Below are 22559 nucleotides of genomic sequence, written 5' to 3' on the forward strand. Positions count from 1 at the left end.
GCTTTTCCAGCCACACTTTTCAAGACTTCCAGCATCTGCAGTCCTCACTTTCATCTTACCACTATGTGTATAAGTCCTGTACTGATTTGCCTTTCCAAAATGCAGCACCTCATATTTATCTAAATTGAACTCCATCTGCCACTCCTCAGCCCATTGGTCCATCTGATCAAGAGCCCGTTGTACTCTGAGGTAACCTTCTTCCAATACACCTCCAATTTTGGTGTCATCTGCAAACTTACTAAGTATACCTCTTGGTTTATATCCAAATCATTTATATAAATGATGAAATCCACCCAGCACCGATCCTTGTGGCACACCACTGATCACAGGCCTCCAGCCTGAAAAGCAACTCTCTACCACCACCCTCTGTTTTCTACCTACAAACTAATTCTGTATCCAAATGGCTAGTTCTCCCTGTATTCTATAAGATCTAACCTTGCTAACCAGTCTACCATAAGGAACCTTGTCGAATGCCTTACTGAAGTCCATATAGATCACGCCCACCATTCTGCCCTCATCAATCCTCTTTGTTACTTCTTGCAAAAACTCAATCAAGCTGGCGAGACATGATTAGACCATCTCTAATCAGTCCTTGCCTTTCCAAATACATGTAAATCCTATCCCTCAGGATTCCCTCCAACAACTTGACCACCACCAATGTCAGGCTCACCAGTCTATAGTTCCCTGGTTTCTCCTTACAACCTTTCTTAAATAATGACACCACGTTAGCCAACCTCTACTCTTCCAGCACTTCACCTGTGACTGTCAATGATACAAATATCTCAGCAAGGGGCCCAACAATCACTTCCCTAGCTTCCCACAGATACTAGGGTACATCTGATCAGGTCCTGGGGAATTATCCACCTTTATGCATTTCAAGACATCCAGGACTTCCTCCTCTGTAATATGGACATTTTTCAATATGTCACCATCTATTTCCCTACATTTTATAACTTCCATGTCCTTCTCACAGTAAACACTGATGCAAAATACTCGTTCAGTTTCTCCCCATCTCTTGCAATTCCTTGCTGATCTTTGAAGGGTCATATTATCTCCCTAGTTACCCTTTTGTCCTTAATGTATTTATAAAATCCCTTTGGATTCTCTTTTATCCTACTTGCCAAAGCTATCTCATGTCCCCTTTTTTCCCCTCCCGATCTCCCACTTAAGTATACTCCTTCTGCCTTTATACTCTTCTAAGGATTCACTCAGTCTCTGCTGTCTACACCTGACATATGTTTCCTTCTTTTTCTTAACCAAAACTTCACTTTTCTAGGCATTGAGCATTTCCTACACCTACTACCCTTGCCTTTTACCTTAACAGGAACATTCTGTCTCTAGAATCTTGTTATCTCATTTTTGAAGACTTCCCATTTTCCAGCCATCCCTTTGCCTGTGAATATCCACACCCAATCAACTTTTGGAAGTTCTTGCCTAACACCGTCAAAATTGGCCTTCCTCCAACTTACAACTTTAACTTTTAGATCCGGTCTATCCTTTTCCATCATTACTTTTAAAACTAATAGAATTATGGTCGCTGGCCCCAAAGTGCTCCCCCACTGACACCTCAGTCACCTGGTTTGCCTTATTTCCCAAGAGAAGGTCAAGTTTTGCACCTTCTCTAGAAGGTACATCCACATATTGAATCAAAAAATGTTCTTGTGCACCCTTAACAAATTCCTCTCCATCTAAACCCTTAACATTTATGGCAGTCCCAGTCTATGTTTGAAAAGTTAAAATCCCCTACCATAACCACCCTATTATTCTCACAGATAGCTGAGATCTCCTTAAAATTTGTTTCTAAATTTCCCACTTACTATTGGGAGGGCTATAGTACAATCCCAATAAGGTGATCATCCTTTCTTATTTCTCAGTTCTATCCAAATAACTTCCCTGGGTGTATTCCCAGAATATCCTCCCTAAGTATCCATGAACAAAAACACCATTCCCCCTATTTCGCAATCACCCCCCTCCACTTCTATCCTTCCTGTAGGATTTGTATCCTGGAACATTCAGTTGCCAGTCCTGTCCATCTCTGAGTCACATCTCTGTAATTGCTATGACATCTCAGTCCCATGTTCCTAACCATGCCCTGAATTCATCTGCCTTCCCTGTTAGCCTCTTGCATTGAAATAAATGCAGTTAAATCTATCAGTCCTACCTTGATTTCTGCTCTGTTCCTGTCTGCCCTTACTGTTTGACTTGCTTCTTTTCCCAACTTTACCAGTCTCAGATTGATCTCTTTCCTCACTATCTCTCTGGATCCCAACTCCCACCTTACTAGTTTAAATCCTCCCTAGCAGCTCTCACAAATCTTCCTGCCTGTATATTAGAGCCCTTCCAATTCAGGTGCAATCTGTCCTCTTGTACAGGTCACTTCTACCCCAGAAGAGATTCTAATGATCCAAAAATGTGAATCCTGCTCCCATTCACCAGCTCCTCAGCCACACATTCATCTGCTCTATCCTCCCAGACTTACCCTCACCAACTCGTACACTTAGAATCCGATGTACCCTTTGTCACATTTGAGCAAGTCTTGGTATCAGAAACTTGGCTGTTCGTGCTACATTCTTCTGAGAGTCCATCACCCCTACATTTTCCAAAACAACATACTTGTTTGAGATGGGTACAGCCACAGGAGATTCTGTACTACCTGCCTCCCTCTCTGATCCTTCCTGGAGGTAACCCATCTACCTGACTGTATTTGCGGTTTTTCTCCCTACCTATAACTGCCATCCATCACACCCCTTAGCTCCTGTAAATTCCTGATTGCCTCTAACTGTCGCTCCAACCGATCCATGCGATTTGCTAGGATTCGCAACCAAACACACTTAGTGCAGACATAATTATCAACTCTCCCTAATCTCCCACATCTGACAGGAAGAGTACATCACTCGACTAAAGGCCATCTTTGCACCTTAACAATCTACAGATCCAGAAAGTAACACTGTCTTAGTGCTCTAAAAAAAAACTGCTCCAGGCTAACTTAGTAATTACGTTTTATATTTAAAAAATTTAATCAAGAGAGATCTGAATTAAACATATAATCAAAAAGGATCCACTCTACTCACTATTGTAGATTTACAGAAAAAAAAATGCAGCAAGGTTACACTTAAAAACCAAGCTCCTGTGCTGTGAGCTCACCCATACCGGCTCCTCCAAGGTCAGTGTGATTTTCACTGTTTGTTTGTTTTTCTTAGGCGCACTCTGAAGTCAAGAAATACTTGAACTCAAACAGCAAAGGCAGTAGTTGTGCAGATTCATTGCTGTGTCAGACGGCAGTGTAGGTTTTTTTCTTTGACCATGTGGTCTCTGCCTTTGACTCTCTCCCTCCTTTTGAAAGTGCCGTTGTTTTGATCGTTTCTTACACCAAAGTTCCAAAACAATGCAACAGCTTTTAGTGATTGCTCCTGGAATTCGAGGAACCAGGTCTAACACTGAAAATAGCTGAAATAAAGAGCAGCTCTTACAGCCACAATTTTTTCCATCCTCCATCTTGGATTTTCCACAGATGGAAATAGAAGATGCATTCCACCCGTGACATTCCAACTCCATTTTGATTTAGTGCCCCCTCTCTCTCACCCTCATCTTTGATGGCCTGCATTGCCCTTAAGGGCTTTTGCATGTAAATTAATCAAGAGGAGAGTATGATAATTTACTGGTGGTGGTTAATAAGTGAAAAAAACCCCCCACAGTGGCTTGGTGATAAATGACGTTGTGTGTAAGAGCACTTCCAAGAAGCAATACAGCTATGCTCTAGGGGTTCTTGTGTGGCGTGGCAGTGTGCCTACCTCTCAGCCAAGAGGCCTGGGTTCAAATCCCACCTAGTACAGAAGCGTGTAATAAAATCTCTGAACAGGTAGATGAAAAATGATCTAAAATAGTTTCTCTCTATCTACCTTCCAGACCACACATTATCTTTAACACCTTTAATCAAACCTCCTTGTCTCTCTTCTCCATGGAGAACAGCTCCAGTTTTTCCAATTTATCTGCATTAGTGAAACTCCTCATCCTTGGAACCATCCAAGTGAATCTATTCTGCATCCTCTGTAATAAGTCCACATCCTTCCCAAAGTGCAGGGCTCAAAATTAGATATGATGCTCCATTTCTGATTGAACTGGAGCTTTCTACAAACTTAGATGCTTAAACAAGGGAGACTACAATGGGATGAGGAAGAAGTTGGCTAAATTAGACTGGGGACACAAGTTAGTTGAGGAACAGTGGAGAATTTTCAAAGAGATTTTTCACAGTGCTCAAAAAAAGTATTTTCCAGTCAAAGATAAGGATAGCAAGGGTAGGAAGAGCCAGCCTTGGATAACCAAGGAAATAAAGGAAGGCATCCAATTAAAAGCTCAGTCTTACAAAGCAGCCAAGATTAGTGGGAAACAGGAAGATTGGGAAATCTTTAAAAAACAACAAAGAACCACAAAGCAAGAGATAGAGTCATAGAGATGTACAGCACGGAAACAGACCTTTCAGTACAACTCGTCTATGTCCATCAAATATCCAAACCCAAACTAGTCCCACCTACCAGCACCTGGCCTATATCCCTTTAATCCCTTCCTATTAATATACCCATCCAGATGCCTTTGAAATGCTGTAATTCTACCAGCCTCCACCACTTGCTCTGGCAGTTCATTCCATACACGTACCACCCTCTGCGTGAAAAAGTTGCCCCTTAGGTCTCTTTTATATCCTTCCCCTCTCACCCTAAACCTATGTCATCTAGTTTTGGACTCACCCACCCCAGGGAAAAGACTTTGTCTATTTATCCTATCCATGCCCCTCATGATTTTATAAACCTCTATAAGGTCATCCCTCAGCCTCTGACGCTCCAGGGAAAACAGTCCTAGCCTGTTCAGCCTCTCCCTATAGCTCAAATCCTCCAAACCTGGCAACTTCCTTGTAAATCTTTTCTGAACTCTTTCACGTTTCACATCTTTCTGATAGGAAGGAGACCAGAATTGCATGCCATATTCCAACAGTGGCCTAACCAATGTCCTGTACAGCCACAAGAGATAAAGAAAGGAAAGATAGATTATGAATGCAAACTAGCACAGAATATAAAAACAGATAGGAAAGGTTTTTTATAAATATAGAAAACGGAAATGGGTGGCTGAAGTGGACATAGATCCCTTGCAGGATGAGAAGGGGGAATTAATATTGGGTAATGCTGAAACAATCGAGGCCTTGAATAACTATTTTGTGTCAGTCTTCACAGTGGAAGATGTGTCTAACATACCAAAGAATGATGCTAAGGACATGATGGGAGGTGAAGACCTCCATTCAATTGTTATCACTAAAGAGGTAGTATTGAGCAAACTTGAGGGTCTAAAGGTAGATAAGTTCCCTGGTCCTGATGGAATGCATCCCAGGGTGCTGAAAGAAATGACAAAGTTATAGTAGATGCATTTGTGGTAACTTACTAAAATTCACTGGATTCCAGGCAGGCCCTGGTGGACTGGAAGATAGAGAATGTCACACCGTTGTTCAAAAAAGGGTGTAGGCAAAAGGCAGGTAACTATAGGCCAGTTAGCTTAACATCTGGGAAAATGCTGCAGGCTATCATTAAAGAAGAAATAGTGAGACATCTGGATAGAAAGGGTTCCATCAGGCAGACGCAGCATGGATTCAGGAAGGGAAGGTCGTGTCTGAAAAATTTACTGGAGCTCTTTGAGGATGTAACAAGCGCAGTGGATGGAGGGAAGCAGATGGATGTTGAATACTTGGATTTCCAGAAAGTGTTCAATAAGGTGCCAGATAAAAGACTCATTCATAAGAACACATGGATTTGCAGGGAATGTACTAGCATGGATAGAGGACAGGTTAACCAATAGAAAGCAGAGAGTTGGGATAAATAGGTGTTTCTCTCTTTGGAGGTCAGTGGTGAGCTGGGTGCCGCAGAGGTCAGTGTTGGGCCCGCAACTGTTCATGATCTGGAAGAAGAGACCGAGTGTAACGTATTCAAATTTGCTGATAACACTAAATTGAGTGGAAAGGCAAACTGTGCAGAGGATGAGGAGGGTCTGCAGAGAGATTTAGATAGGCTAAGTGAATGGGCATGGGACTGGCAGATGTAGTACAATGTTGGTAAATGTGAGATTATCCACTTTGCAAATAAAAATAATTGGTCAGAGTATTGTTTAAATGGTGAAAGATTGCAGCATGCTGTTGTACATGCATCACTGAAAGTTGATTTGCAGGTGCATCAGGTAATCAGGAAGTCAAACAGAATATTGGTTTTCATGTTAGAGGGATTGAATTTTAGAGCAGGGATGATCTGCTGCAATTGTACAAGGTGTTGGTGAGATCGCAAGTGGAGTATTGTGCGCAGTGTGGTCTCCTTACCTGTAAAAGGATGTACTGGCTTTGGAGGCAATGCAGAGGAGGTTCACCAGGCTGATTCTAGAGATGAGAGGGTTACCCTAAGAGGATAGATAGAGACGCCTGAGACAGTACTCGCTAGAATTTAGAAGATTGGGGGAGGGCGTCTTATAGAAACCTATAAAATCATGCAAGGGATTGATAAGATAGAGGCAGGCAAGTGGTTTCCACTGATGGTTGAGACTAGGATTAGGGATATGGCCTCAAGATTAGGGAGCATAGATTTAGGACAGAGATAAGGAGGAACTGCTTTTCTGAAAGAATAGTGAATCCATGGAATTCTCTGCCTGAGGAGGCAGTTGAGGCAGCTTCATTAAATATGTTCAAGACACAGTTGGATGGGTTTTTGTATGTTAGGGGAATTAAGGGATATGGGAATATTGCAGGCAGGAGGAGATGAGACAATGGATGGATCAGCCATGATCTTAATGAATGGCAGAGCAGGCTCGATGGGCCAAATGGCCTACTCCTGCTCTGTTACTATGAAACTATGTCCATATTACACATCACAATTCAAAACAATGCTTCGCAAGACAAACTGGATACCAAAAAATTTCCGCTCTGATCACAATCAATGCAAATGTGGTACTCAAATTTGCACTCCTTATTTTCCTAAACTTTCTGCTCAAAATTAATGGCATTTTGCTGGATATACACAGCTTAATCTAGTTAACTCTGGATGGATTTTCAATGAGCTACAATCTCGTTCACAAAAGTTTTGCATGAATCACCAGGGGTGGGAAGCATTTTGGAATGCAACATTGAAAATACCCCTTGATGTGCTTAAAGATGTTAATCTGGTGCAGAAGAGTAATGGGTATGTCTCACACACAGAAAAAAACATTTTTAATCAGACTGCCTGATCTACCACCTCTGAGTGATCCATTCTACGATAACTGAGAGCACTTCGAAAATGATACAGAACCATTTGTCAGTTGCACTGCTGTATAAGTAATTTTTTTTTAAAAACTGAAAGATTTTTAAAGGTGTATTTTGACTACATTGAATTTTAGCTCATCAGCGCCAATCTAAAAGTAGGCAAAACTCGGAGTAGAGATTAAATCATCGTGGGCAGCCTGACCTTTGGGATGATTTTGTTTGAAGCTACTGCAAGCTATTTGTGCTGGAAATCCCTATAGTTTTTGCACTGGCTTGGGTATGTTGGGTGGCATGGTGGCTCAGTGGTTAGCATTGCTGCCTCACACTGCCAGGGACCTGGGTTCAGTTCCTGTCTCGGGTGACTCTCTGTGTGGAGTTTGCATATTTTCCCTTTGCCTGTGCGGGTTTCCTCCGGGTGGTCCAGTTTCCTCCCACAATCCAAAGATGTGTAGGTTAGGTGAATTGGCCTCATACTAAATTGCCCATAGTGTTAGGTGCATTTATCAGGGGTAAATAGAGGGTGGGTTACTCTTCGGAGGGTTGGTGTGGACTTGTCGGGCCAAAGGGCCTGTTTCCATACAGTAGGCAATCTAATCTCTACCCATCCCACTCTTTAACATAAATACCAACCTTTTCCTAGCTACAATTAGTTCTGAGGAAGGGTCATTGGAATCGAAATGTTAACTCTGCTTCCTCTTCCCAGATGATGCCGGACCTGCTGAGATGCTGCAGCAGCTTCAGTTTTTGTTTCTAACGTTTAATGGTGTTTTGGAGCATAGATTCTGAGTGAAAATCCAATCAGAATCCAAGTGCAAGTTTTACAATGTAATGTGGGCCTTGCCTGACTGTGGAGGGCACCATTCCTGCAGCTAGTGAGAGTTGGACAGGGATGTGTTGGGCAAATTAGAAGAGCAGGAAGGACGGGAATGTATGACAGAGACAGTCAACGTATTCCCACTTAAACAAACATTTAGCTCCTTCAAACCTAAGATTCAGTTCAGATTTGGTTTTCTTTCAAAAGCCCCAGTTGAATCTGCCTTCGGCACATACTTAGGTGGTGCCTTCCAGATGGTTTGTCTCATTTCTACATGTTATTACAGGTTATTTATTTGTTTAACATTGCTGACAATTAGTTCAGGTGTCAATGCCACATTGCTACTCATCAGCTACCATTCTCAGTAAATGATCTCACACTAACTACTGAACATAAACCACTGATAAAGGTTCTTGTGATACTGTGATATTGTTCCTGTCCATGGATCAGGAGACGAGTTCAAGTCCCACATACTCGAGAATTGTATAATGATACCTCTGGACAGGCTGATTAAAAAAACCAACCATAGACAAGAGCAATTCTGAAGATAATGACACTGGTCTAAATAAACTAAACCGATACACAAAATTTCTCACTGTGGGGTTATTTAGAGTGAGGATCAAATGGGGGAAAAATCCCATGAACTGTACTGAAAAAGTATCAGCAAAGAAGTGGTTTACAGCATTTACTCCCTCTGTTTTAAGACACTTTATTTCTGTATGTTAGCTTTCTGAGTATGCTTTCAAGTTAGCTTTTTCAGGACAGTTCGTGAGAATTCTTCCAGACTACTAATAATAAAACTTTCACTATTGCTCTTTTTGAGTTAAGTAGGTTGAAACTGAAATGAATCTCAGATTGGCAAAACTATGAGTCAGACTCCTTTTATGATTCTTTACCCACATTTTTGAAAATCCTTAATTGAGTGGCTGATTTTGCATTTTCCAGAAATGAATTCACGATGTGCGAGGTGCAGTTCAGAGGCTACAACACAGCGTGAGATATAGAGGAAAAAGGCTTAATGTCAGGACCACACTAACAGAGAAGGGATTCACTCTCTCTTCAAAAATCACAAGGCGCACTGGCCTGAATTCTCCTCCCATTAACGAGGTGTGGGTTCAGGGCATTTTCTTCCACTCTCCGTTGTGGAACCAAGTGAAGCAGCTGCTCCTCCCTCCACAAACCTTCATGAGTGGAGCAGGACAACTTCAAAACCAGAAATATGCCCTTTGATGTGGTCTATCTTTGTGAGGAATTGAAAATGTTACTCTTTTGAGCAGCTTATTATGTTGTAGGTGCAAGCTATTGCTGGCGTTTTAAAGAGACTGCAGTGAAAGAGAAAATGCAAATTTACAATAAGGCCTTTCAAATCCTGCTCAGCCACTCAGTAACATCATGGTTGACCTACGTTGCAAATTTCATCAATCCCCTGGTAAACTTTGACTGCCCTGCCTAACATAAATGTGTCCATATTCACCTTAAAAATATTTAATCATTGTACCTCCAGCACCTTCAGAGTCACACAACACTCAGAGAAAACAAGTCCTTTGTTTCTGTATTAAATTTAGGAGTGGCACAGTGGCTCAGTGGTTAGCACTGCTGCCTCACAGCACCAGGGTCCCAGGTTTGATTCCAGCCTCGGTTGACTGCCTGTGTGGAGTTTGCACATTCTCCCTGTGTTCTGCATGGGTTTCCTCCGGGTGCTCCGGTTTCCTCCCACATTCCAAAGATGCGCAGGTCAGGTGAATTGGCCATGCTAAATTGCCCGTAGTGTTAGGTGTAGTAGTCAGAGGGAAATGGGTCTGGGTGGGTTACTCTTCGGAGGGTCGGTGCGGACTGGTTGGGCCGAAGGGCCTGTTTCCACACTGTAGGGAATCTAATCTAAAATTGGTGACCCCCTAGTTCTAGTGCTGGATTCATGCAGAAAAAGAAATATCCTTTATACATCCAAGACCATCCAGGATCTTACACATTTCAATCAAATCATTGCTTACTCTTCTTTCAACTTTGGTGAAAACAAGCTCAGCCTGTTCAATACTTCCACATAAAACAACCTGCTCATTCCAGGTATTAATCTAGAAAACTGTCTTTGAAGTGCTTCCAATACATTTATACTCATCACAAATAAGGAAACCAAACTGCACACACTATGTGAGATGTGGCTTCACGAACGTCCTGCATAACTGACGCAGAATATGCTCATCTCCTTTCACAATGAAGGGTAGTATTCCATTAGCTTTCCTGATTTTACTCTATACGGAGGCTTTCGCGAGGGTGCAAAAGAGATTAGGCTGGATTTAGTGTATTAGCTATAACGAGAGGTTGGACAAACTTGTATTATTTTCGCTACAGTGTCAGAAGATGAGGGGTGGATCAACTTGCATAAAATTATGAGAGGCATGGATTGGGTGGATAATCGGAGTTTTTGTCCTAGGGTGGAAATTTCTAATACTCGGGGGCATAGGTTTAAGGTGAGAAGCGGCAAGTTTAAAAGAGAAATGCAAGGAATGTTTCCAACACAGAAGGTGGTAGGTGCAGATATGATAGCAAAGTTTAGCAGGCATTCAGACAGACACATGAACAGGCAGAGAATAGAGGGATATGGGCCAAGTGCAAGCAGATAGAATTAGTTTAGAATAGTATCATAGTGGGCGCAGGTATAGTGACCTGAAATGACAGTTCCTGTGCTGTACTGTTCTTTGTTCTAAGCTATAGCTGTAACCCTAACTTTGTGGGACCCATGCACTAGAACACCTAGATCCATCAGTGCCTCTGCATTGGGCTCTCATTCTCCCAGAGAGCTGAGAGGGTAGCAGTCTCCAACAAAAAGGTTTTCCGAATCTTTTATGATGGTTTTGCTGGTAGAATACAAGGTAATAGGTTAGGATGGCATGTAAGATTGCCATCAATGCTGTCAGTTAGGTTTAGCCTCCACTACCCGAAAGAACGTTGTGCTATGAAATGGTAACCAAGTCAAGGCAGGGTCAACACTTCAAAGATGAACCTCATCCCCATTTAACCGCTGCATTCCCCAATGTATTTCATTGACAACAGATGGGAAAGTGAGAATGGTGAGGGACAAGTAACGTTAACATGCAGGAGGAATTGCATAAAGGCAGGATAAAGAGGTTCAGCACTTGGGGTAGGGGACAGGGGGGAGTAGCCAATCTTTTTGGTTAGTTCAAGAATGGAGGAGATTCTGAAGAACATTCTTGTCTTAAAAGCTTCTCTGTGTTTGGGGATGTTCATGTATTTTTATACAAGTAAATTCTGTGCAATTTACAACACTTTCTATTCACGTTTTATTTTATTTCTGATCATTTCTGTGGTTATATGTAGCTGTTATTCTTCAGTAAGAAGTGGATGCAGAGAGTGCTGATGTGCTTTTACACTTAGGAGACCATTTTAGGGTGTTTGCTGGCAGAGATGCCAAGTCTGTTATGAGCTCTATGCTATTTTCAGTTGTGATTTTAGTACTTGGAAATATCGATTTCTGTCAAACCATAACTGCTAGAAGCACAGAGGATAATGTAGCATTATTAATGCTTTCCCTTCTTTCTTCTATGGCCTTTTTAGTATTTTTGGACTCTTTTATTCAGGACTCTCATTGTCTCAGTCGCTAAATACTCTGTAGGGTCCTTTGCAGCACACGTCTCCTGTTAGAAGCCAGCCTGTCAATAAGCTGACTTATTGGATCCTGGCAATAAGACATATCTTGTGGAGTTAAAGCCCTGATTTCGTAGCTTCCTGTACCCTTTTCAATCCTCAAGCCCAGCCCTTATCCAATGTATCATCATGCAAAAACTCCCACCCCATATTCAAACTGAAAGAGGAAATGATAGATTGGATTCAGAGACAGAGAGAGAAAAGAAAAAGTTAAGAGCATCAATAAGTAGGTATGAACAATTTGCTACCTTCTGGAATGATATTCTACAGTTCGAATATTCCCTTGTGGTTTGAAGAGATTGAGTGTTGTTGCAGGAACATCAATGTCACCATTAACAAAGGCCCTTATGCTGCCAAGTGTTTCTGTGGTGATTTTAATTGATAACAAATGTGCAAATACAGCAATTTCTCAAATCACTTGAGGAGATGGGTGGCAAGCTGTTATTTTCTTTTTCCCCTGAAAATCGTGCCAACAATTTGTGGAAATGTGAGGCTCACGGTTGCACTGCTCCCAAATTGCCACAGATTGTTGAACAATTTGGACACTGATAATGGCGCGTAGCAGTAAACTCGCCGTTACTTTCTCAGCAAATTCTGGCCCGTTATGATCAATTCTGTCTTCCTGTCATTCGTTGGTGGCTGGGCAAGGTTTCATAGAGAATGATGAGAGGTCTACATCAGCAGCCTGTACTGGTGGTCTGTGTACCTGGGTTGCCTCTTTGCTGACTGCCATAGGAATCAGGGTTGGCTGCTAGTGACAATACTGAAAGATAAAAGTTTCATAGACTTTAAACAGAGCACGCTTGTCACCTTTTCTTTGGCAAAGTACAACGAAACTTAAAAAAAAGTTACACACCCGTACTTTTAAAATACATTCTTTATTTAGAATCTGAGCAAGAGCTCTAAATATGAATTTCAGTACATTGAAACAAGTGCTTGTTACATTATTCATTGCCCAGCATGAAACTCCAAAAGCCAGCTTAAAGAAGTAAATTTGAAACCATTTCAGTTCTTAAAAAATAATTTATAAACTGAATTTCAAATTCTTTGGCAGTGATTAAAGTCACACAAAAAATATAAATATTAGAGATTTAAAATCAATATAGACAGTGAGTACAAGGAGACTGAAAATATTCACTGGAAGACAGAAAGGCCTGTTTTATAGTTTTGAATCTGCACTGGTCCATAAATATTTTGCATCCTCTAGATGTTCTTTTGCTTATGGTTAAACATTTGCTGATTAATTATCACGAGACAAAGATTTAATAATGCAGACTGTCACGGCGGGAAACACAGTGGGAGAGATCCTGAGTCAGTATCCCAGCAGCAACAAACCTGCCCTGATTTAATTGGAAGATGCTGACATGTGTATGTGTAAGTTAGCTCGCTGAGCTAGATGCTGACATGGGATTCCTGGCTGCTGCCTGTGCGATGCCAAGTAGACTCACTAATCAGCCAACTGGCATCCATTTGTTCATGTGGTGCCTCACTGATTTAACAGATACTTTCTCATGCCTCTGTGAAAAGCCACCCAGGAAGTCTTATTAAGGGTGGTGAACTTCCTCACTGATAGTGAGGAAGGAAAGTGGGTGGTGGCGAGTTGAGATAGCAATTGAGGCCAAAACACAAAAGGTTTTCAGAAAGGAGTCAGATATTGCTCTTAGGGTGAAAGATGATCAAAGGGTTTGGGAAGAAAGTGGAACAGGGTATCGAGTTGGATGAGCATACTGCATGGTGCAGTAGGATTGTAGGGCTCATTGGCTTACTCAGGCTCAATCAGCTCATTGTTCCAAACATGGAAGGAAGTGCTGAACTCAAGAGGTGACTGCCCTTGACATTAAGGCAGCATTTGACCTAATGTGACATCAAGGAGCCTAAGCAAAACTGGAGTCTGGGAATTAAAGGGACAACTGTCTGGTGGTTGAAGTAATACCTAGGAGAAAGAAGGCATTGTGGTTGTTTGAGATTAGTCATCTCAGCTCCAGGATATTTCTGTAAGAGTTCCTGAGGGCTGACTCCTACACTTATACAATGCAGAAATTCACCAAAGATCATTAGACAGCACCTTCCAAACCCATGACCACTTCCATCGAGACTGACAAGGGCAGCAGATACACGGGAACAACCTGCTAGTTCCCCTCCAAGCCACTCTCCAACCTGATTTGAAAGTATATTGCCGTTCCTTCAATGTTGCTCAGTCAAAATCCTGGAATTCCCTCCTTAATGACACTGTGGGTCTTCCAACAGCACATGTACTGCAGCAGTTCAAGAAGGCAGCTCACCACTACCTTCTCAAGGGCAACCAGGATGGGCATTAAAGGCTAGCCAACCTAGGAAGGTGATGGCCTGGTGGTAATATTACTGGTGATAATGACCACAATTTGGTAATGTTTACAATAGTAATGGGCAGGGATAGGTATATACCCTATGGAAAGTGGTATAACTGGGGGAAAGGCAATTATGATGTGATAAATGGACAGTGGACATTCAAATGGATAATAATGGAATAGTGTACATTAGATGGGCATCAGATTAATTTCACAGGTCGGCGCAACATCAAGGGCTGAAGGGCCTGTACTGTGCTGTAATGTTCTATAAAGTCAGAAGTGCAGATGTTCATTGATGAGTGTACAATAGGTCCAAAGCGATGTGTGCCTAAAAGCAGCAAGATCTGTGCAACATTCAGGCTTGGGTTGATAAGTGGCAAGTAACATTTGTGCCAGACAAGTGCAGGCAATGACCAATTCCAACAAGAGAGAACCCAACTATTCTCCTTGACATTATCATTGATGAATCCCCTACTATTAACAGAGCAGGGTTGGGTGAATTACCACTGATCTAAACTGAACTGAACTAGCCATATAAATTTGATGGCTAAAAGAGTATGTCAGAGGCTAGGAATTCTGTGACAAGTAATTAGCGCCTGATTCTTTAAAGCCTGGTCACACAAGGCAAAAGTCAAGAGTGTGATGGGTTACTCTCCACTTGCCTGGACAACTGCAGCTCCATTAACACTTAAGAAGCCCAACACCATCATGGAAAAGGCAGCTCTCTCTCATACCTTCAATGTTCACTTCCTTCACCACTGTACAAAGTAGCAACAGTGCGTACAAGATTAAATGCATTACTCACCAAGGCTCCTTATTTAGCACCTTCTAAACCTGAAACCTTTCTCACTTAGAAGGACAAGAGCAGCAGACAGATGGGAATGCCAACAGCTGCAAGTTCCCCTCCAAGCCACAAACACCATCCTGACTTGGAACTATTTTGCTGATTAATCACTGTTGATGGGTCAAAATCCCAGGGATCTGTTCCTGACATTCTATACATGTACCTACCTGCAATGGTGCAGGAAAGCAAGTCAGATTACTAAAGCTTCTACAGGGAAATTTGGGACTGCAATAAATGCAGGCCAAGTCAGTGACGCTCATATTCCCTGAATGAATTCAAAAAATCATGATGAATGCTCAATTATGGCCACTTAATTGTCTAAAACACAAGGCATTGGTGAGACCACATCTCAAATACTGTGTGCAGAAGGGCTTTAATGCATTAGAGGCAGTTCAGAGGAGGTTTACTGGATTGGTACCTGGAAGGAGCGAGAAGTTGTACCAGCTTGCATGCTTCTGCTGGAAGTTAGAAGAGTAAGGGGTGAGTTGACTTGATGTGTAGAAGATCCTGAATAGTTTTGCCAAGGTGGACATTGAAAGGATGTTTCCTCTTGTGGGACAGTCCAGAACTAGGGGACACTGTTTAAAAGTTAGAGGGTCACTTTTGTGGACTGAGATGAGGACAACTTTCTTTTCTTCAAAGTGTTGTGCAACGTTGGAACCCTCTGCCTCAGAAGGCAATGGGGATGGCATCAGCAGAGTAAGTATTGAATGGAACTAATGATAATTCTGTGGATCCTCTGCTCTGAGAGTAAAAATAGCCAACCTTTGACATTGGCAATGGAAGGAAAGATGGGGCAATCAACGAAGGAGAGAAAGATTTGAAGCCTCTTTCATTGTAACAAATGAAGACCACAATAGTAACTGTATCAGATAATGTCCTAAACTTACGTGACCTATAAGTTTCACTTTCACTTGTATGATGATTTCTTATTCATTCCCAGGACTTTGGCATCACTGGAAACATTTTTTTAAATTTATTCTTCTTAGTTGACCCTGAGAGGGCAGCAATGGGCTGTCTTCCTGCATCTTGTGTGGTGCAGATACACCAAAACGTTAAAATGGAGTTTATTTCTTACCGTTCTTTGTTAGAACTGACTGAGCAGTTAAGAGTCGACTTCAGGATTGGAGTTATACAAAGACCAGATTGCACACAGATGGCAAGTTCCTCCTGCTTCCTTCGAGTGAACCATTTAGGGTTCTAAGACAATTGGAGTACATTTACTGCTTGTAACATATTTTATTTTCATTTACAGATCTTTCAGGTCCATAAAACTGGCCGAGTGGAATTTCAACTCACATCTTCTCGATTATTAGTTCTCAATCCAGTCACATATCCAGTACACTACTGACCCAGGCTTTTTGGGTTAGGCTTAGAGCAATGGTATAAAAAACAGAGACAGAGCGAAAATTCAGAAATTTGAACCAATGCAGATCATCCTATTTCTGATTTAGTTTAAATATGGTGGGTGCAATAGGATCTTATTTTGTGTGAATTCTGTTGTAACAGACCTCACTTCTGGAGATGTAACTAGTGATCTGAGAGAAGAACAGTTAACTTGTGCTTCTGATCTTAAGTAAAATGATTTTGGTTTAAATGATTAGGTAAGTTTCCATGTAAAGAAATAACATTAAAAAAATCAAATCATCAATGTTTGATCTTGGTTGAGAAGTGTGTATTGATTTCCTCAATTAATGGGCTCTGTCTAACTAGCAAATTTTCAAACAGAGTAGAAGTGCAGTGTAATTTCAAAAGAATTTACTTTATTTTAGATATTGCACTATTAAAATGAGCTTTACTACAAAGCTGTAATGTTAAAAATGTATATGAATGCCCCCTTAGCTCCAGGCTTACAAACATTTCAAAATATACCTAGCTCTAGTCAAAATATTCGTGACATTTAATATAAATAAGTATTTCTTGTTAAACTGCCCCAACTACACTGTCCCATGTTCCAAACCGCACGTACTCAGTAGGTCATCACCACACAGTCATCGCTGTGGGTCACATGCTCCAACGAATCACTGGGAACGAGAGAACATTAACCCACTTAAGCCTTCCCCATGCCATAATGCACTGCAGGAGCTTTGCACTTGTGTGACAGTTTGTAGCTTTGCAATGAGCTGCAGCTGGCAAGTGTGGTAAAAGTGATGACAAGAAGGTGACAGCAAAACTGGGTTCCCCGAGAAGGAAAAACACTATATCGGCACCCGATTATATAAACAAAACATACAGTGCAACTGTCATTCCTATTGCAAAACAAAGGCTTCGTGCTCACCCACAACAGAAACCCTGCTTCATCCTGAATGTCCCCAGATACGTAATTTATGAGTTGCAGCACTATAATAGAAAAGTTACTGTGTATACTGTTATATAAAGCTTGTTTGCATAGTTTTCAAACCTTGGAAAGTAATGCCCCAAATAGTCCTGGCTATTCTTCAACAGTTCAAAAATACACGCGAACAAGTCTCAGGGTTCAGAAGCATCACTTCCATCGTAGACTATTGGTTTCTCAACAGTTAAGTGATAAAGCACCTTCTTTGAGGTAAACCTGAAAGAAATAATCATCAACAATCATAATCATAGAATTATACAGCACAGAAACAAACCCATCAATCCAACTCGTCCATGCTGCCCAGACACCCCAATCTGACCTAGTCCCATTTTGTCAGCATTTGTCCCATATCCCTTTAAATGTTTCCTATTCATATACCCATCCAGATGCCTTGTAAATGTTGTAATTTTACCGCATCCACCATTTCCCCTGGCAACTCCTTCCATGCCACCATCTCCATTGATACAACAGCGATGAGGGTTTATCAGCAAAAGAACAAGTAAGTACATATTTAACTCAAAATATAAACACCGAATCAAACCATTCTCTTCACACTTCAGCTGCAAATGTCCAGAGGATTCGGTTTTTCCTCTGCATCTGCAAAATCACGAACAGCGAATTTGCCTCTTCGCACCAAAATAATAAGTCACCAATCATTCAAATTCTGTGGACAAAACTCACCCATCCGTGACCAATTTTACATCACTGAACAGTTTGATTAAAAAATAGGTTAAATAAAAACAGAAGTTGAATGGGAGTCACAGGGCCCCCTTGTGGCACAGGGTAGTATCTCCACCCCTGGACCAGGAGGCCCAGGTTCAAGTCCCACCTGCTCCAGAGGTGTGTAATAACATCTCTGAACAGGTTGATTGGAAAGAATAGGTTCCCAGTGACCACCACATACCCTGAAATAATAAATACATGGGAGTCACTTGGCTATCCCCTTCAACCCTCCATGAGCAAGGGCATTGGTGCTCGGGTGGATGAACAGGTTGAGGACAGATGCAGGTAGAGGGGAAGGGTGCATCATCAAGGGAGAGTGGTTGGGAGGGAGTCATGTCTGCATTGTCCAACCCCTCCTACACTCAGTTGCCACCCATAATCTCCCCAGAAATGCCCGGCCTTGCTATGTAGAACTTCTCATGTTTAACAGAAAGTTACAATACACTACAACAGTTTTTAACATTTTTATTCTGTTAACTTTTATTTCAGATGTTTTAGTGTTTATTAATTTAACCCCAAAAATAGTCTTGGGTTCTGGAAACCTAACCCTATTTTTAACCACCAGTTATTAAGCCCTGCACTTGCGAATTCATCATTCACTGAGGTTTTCAGGAACGGCACCCTCACTGACATAGAGGAGTGACTAAACAGAACACTGGAACTCTGTTCCAGCTTTTAAACATTATTCTGTGAATTTAATATCAGGTCCAGCTTTTTATTTAAAAAGATACATCTGGGACTATTTTTACATTCACTGAATTAATACAGCCGGTCATGGCAGGAAACAGAGTGGCTCGGCCCACGAAATCTCACAGGTAGCTACGCTTCAGTCTGCTAGTGGTAGGGGAATATTCCTCTGATAAATCGGCATCAGAAATGGACTGAAGTTAGTAACCTGCCTGCTCCCTGTGTGCACTGGAATTTAGACTCCGAAATTAAATGGGAGTTCACAGGTGACATAGTGGTAGTGTCCCTACCCTTAGACCGGGAGAACCAAGTTCAAATCCCATCTGCACCAGAGAGATGTGTAATAACATCACTGAATAGATTGATTAGAAAAGTATTTTAAATTAAAAAAAGATGGGAGTCACAGGGCCCCCTTGGAACACAGTGGTAGTGTCCTTACTATTGGATCAGGAGGCCCGTGTTTGAGTCCCACCTGCTCCAGACCGTGTGTAATAACATCACTGAACATGTCGATTACCATAAAATAAAAGTTCGATGGGAGTCATACGGCTCTTCCAAAGGCTATGCAGCAAACTGTTTTGTGATCACCTCTGTGACTTTGGAGGGGGAGAGGGCGTCTCTTGTTCAGAGACATTCAGTGCCTGGTCGAGGAACCCAGTGTTGGCAAAGGATGGGTGGGGAGGATCCCAGAAAGTCATGCCTCTGTGCTTGTCTCCAGCACCTCAACCTCACATCCCTCCAGTGACACTACTCCGTATTTGTCCAGCACAGGCAAAGGCATAGCACCTATGTCACTGCTGACAATCACAACAATCTTCCTGATTCTGTGGCTGTGCTAAATGGCAAGGAAAAGTACTGTGAGTCTTTAACTTTTGCATGGGGGGAAAAACACAAAAAGCCCAGGCAGGAATGCAATGAGCATCCAAGCTGGAGCAAAGTGAGTGAGTACCAGAGAGTGCTACTGAGAAACCTTGAGATGCAGCTTGGTCAAACACGTGAGTTGGATACCTGTCCCTCTGCACAGTTTCCTGGCAGCAGCATTACAATGAAAGGTACGGGTAAGCTCAAATGTGCAGCAATGAAGTGAAGAACTGTAATGGGAACTGGGTCAGAAATACATTGTGAAGGTACAGAGAGGCTGGCACATGGCCGATGCCATCCTCCATTGACAGGGGGTGTGGGTGGTCACTGCCAATGGAGCATGTCCAATGACCAAGATGGAGGCCTGAGGGAGCAAATGGCATGTTGGAATCACCAGGTAGCTGCTCTGACTTTCTTATTAAGAGCGGCTGCTATCCAGTTTCTCTCCAGCATATGGAAGAATAGAAAACAGCAGATTATGAAGGTGAGATGAGATACAAATGGCATGCAAATAGGCTTCACAATGCTCACAAATGAGGCTCTCATTTTGTTATTCAAATCTTGGTTTCAGAATTGGATTTTTTTCCCTTGAAATCTGGAATTTCATTTCTGCCGATCTCGCCATATAGTCCCAACGGACTCACCATTGCCCACATTTTCCAGGGACTGGGAAGATTCTGCCATAGGGTTTCCATGTGGGTGAGTACCCCACCCACATTTAAATGTTGTCCAGTCTCTGAGCAGGAATCCAGCAAAGCAGATAGCTTGCTCACTGTGGTATTTCTTCAACCTTGTCCTATTGATCTCTACAGGCATCAGTCTGTCTTCTAGCTGCACTAGTGTAAGTATTATTATTCTTACTTGTTTCTTCAGAGGGATGTTGTAACAAGGTGTAGCAAACAACAACAAAATATTGGCCAGAAAAATGTATGAATGATGTCAACTGGTGATAAATATTACTCAGGCGGTAACAAGAGTACAGTCAGTTCTTCTGTAATACGATGGTTGTGTTCTTGTGCAATCCCGCGTTATAGAAAAATCATGCTTTAGAAACAGCACTTACAGTGCTAGTGATGTAATGGTGTTACAGCCAACATATGTTTTAAAAGTTCGTGCTTTAGAAACAACGCCCCCAATTTGTTAATCACGTTACAACGAATTTGCATTGACGAAATGTGAAATCTTTTGGAATCTTTTATAATTTTGCTTGATCAGTCAGGACCTTGATTTAATGTCTCATGCTAAAAGACAGCAACAGTACAGCACTTCCCCAGTACTGAGATCGTGTGCTCAAGTCTCTACAATGATATTTGAGCATACAGTATTCTCAATCAGAGATGAGAGTGCTGTAAGACATTTTGGATAGGTTACCAGTGGAAGACTTGTCGAATTTTTAATAAGATGGACCTAAAAGTTTGTGGTGTTTTGTTGGTTGTAGTAGAACTGTAAATGTGCTGGCCTTTTTAAACGTGTAACCTTCTCCTTTGGGAAACTACTGTGCAGGTGGAAACAAGAAGGAAAGGTCATGTACCCAATTTCAAATGACCAAGAGCAAGCCACAATCTAATGCAGATTTCATTGTTTCCTCAGATTTGCATGCATTCAGGAAATTCTATCATTACCTTGCAACTCTTGGTTGAGATGATCAACAGACTTTCAGTCCAACTTTTTAACTTAGTTGATATTTTTGTTTTGCATTCATATGGATAAAAAATGACTATCTGTTATCATGGAACCACACTGTTCTTAAATAAAAGAATCAAATTAAGTTTTTTTTTTAAGTGGATAATACACAGTATGTCCTCATTTAAGGTCTGTTTGCATTCCTGGAAATTGTGAAGTGACTTTAAGTGAAGTGTGGTTTTCCAAAGGAATCAATGTTAAAAACAGAGTTAGGTTCGTGCAGGCATTTTTTGCTCAGAATAAACAATGCACAGAAGTACTGCTGAAATAATTTGCAAAATAAATCACTATAAAATAAATACTGGACAGTTAGGTACTTCAGGACCTTTCCCAGAAGAAAACAACATTAGGACATTAAATGGAAATGGTGCATATCCTTACATTCATGAAAGGATAACATTCAACATAAAATAAGTGTTAAAATGGAGAACAAATACAACATAAATGTGAGTATAAGTACATGAAAATTACACTCACCTGAATAAGTTCTAAATGACCAGGCTCCACCTATTGGCAGAAGCTAGTCAATGCAGGTATAACTATCTGTACTGACCAATGTCTGTGGCTAGGTGGAGCTTAGGACTTCAGTGTGAATTCAGGCAGGACAGAGATTGACACCTGAGACAGTAAAGGCAGGACCTGAAGGCAGGAATGAGATTCAGGTTGGCGTTGGAGAATGAAGGGAGACTGATAGGAGACAGAGTGAGGGAAACAGAGGATGGTTAAGAGTACTCGGTGTGTGGGTGAGCCAGCCGGTGGGAAGACTTCATGAATACCCTCTCACACACTGAGCAAGTGAACGGTTTCTCGCTGGTTAGTCGCCCTGCTAAAGAAAGGATATTATTAAACTGGAGAGGGTTCAGAAAAGATTGACCAGGATGTTGCTGGGAATGGTGGGCTTGAGATATGAAAAATGACTGGAAAGCCTGGGACTTCTTTTTATTGAAGCGTGGGAGGTTGAGGGGTGACCTTATTGAGGTTTACAAAATCATAAGGAGTGTAGGTAAGGTGAATGACAAGGGTCTTTTCCCCAGGTTGGGAGAGTTTAAAGCTAGAGGGCATATTTTTAAGGTGAGAGGAGAATGTTTTAAAAAAGGACGTGAGAGGCAACACAGAGAGTGGTTCATTTGTAGAATGAACTGCCAGAGGAAGTGGTGGATGCGGGACAGTTACAACATTTAACAGACATTTGGATAAGTTCACGAATAGGAAAGGTTTGGAGGGATATGGGCCAAGTGCAGGCAGGTGGGACTAGTTTAGTTTGGGATTATGGTCGGTGTGGACCGGTAGGGCCCAAGGGTCTGTTTCCCCGCTGTTATTAAAATGAGAAGGGTCACAGAACAGGAAGTCTGACAAAC

General features: G+C 41.7%; 1 protein-coding gene across 4 annotated transcripts in view; it reads right to left on the minus strand.

Annotated features, from left to right (window-relative positions):
- Positions 1–12099: 12099 nt before the first annotated feature.
- Positions 12100–22559, minus strand: part of LOC122564486 (FYVE and coiled-coil domain-containing protein 1) — a 186524-nt gene continuing 176064 nt past the window's right edge. For 2 of the 4 annotated variants that reach the window (XM_087978526.1, XM_043719437.2), the window contains one exon: positions 12601–17463. In XM_087978526.1, coding sequence (XP_087834652.1) covers positions 17382–17463 — 82 coding nt within the window. In that variant the 3' untranslated portion in view covers positions 12601–17381. Of the gene's footprint in view, positions 12505–12600; positions 17464–22559 lie in introns of those variants that run through there. The other 2 variants (XR_006315928.2, XR_006315927.2) reach the window with 2 other exon arrangements.

This window comes from Chiloscyllium plagiosum, unplaced genomic scaffold (assembly GCF_037043375.1).
Source record: "Chiloscyllium plagiosum isolate Xiang-an unplaced genomic scaffold, Cpla_swu_hap1 HiC_scaffold_34, whole genome shotgun sequence".
Taxonomy (NCBI): Eukaryota; Metazoa; Chordata; class Chondrichthyes; order Orectolobiformes; family Hemiscylliidae; genus Chiloscyllium; species Chiloscyllium plagiosum.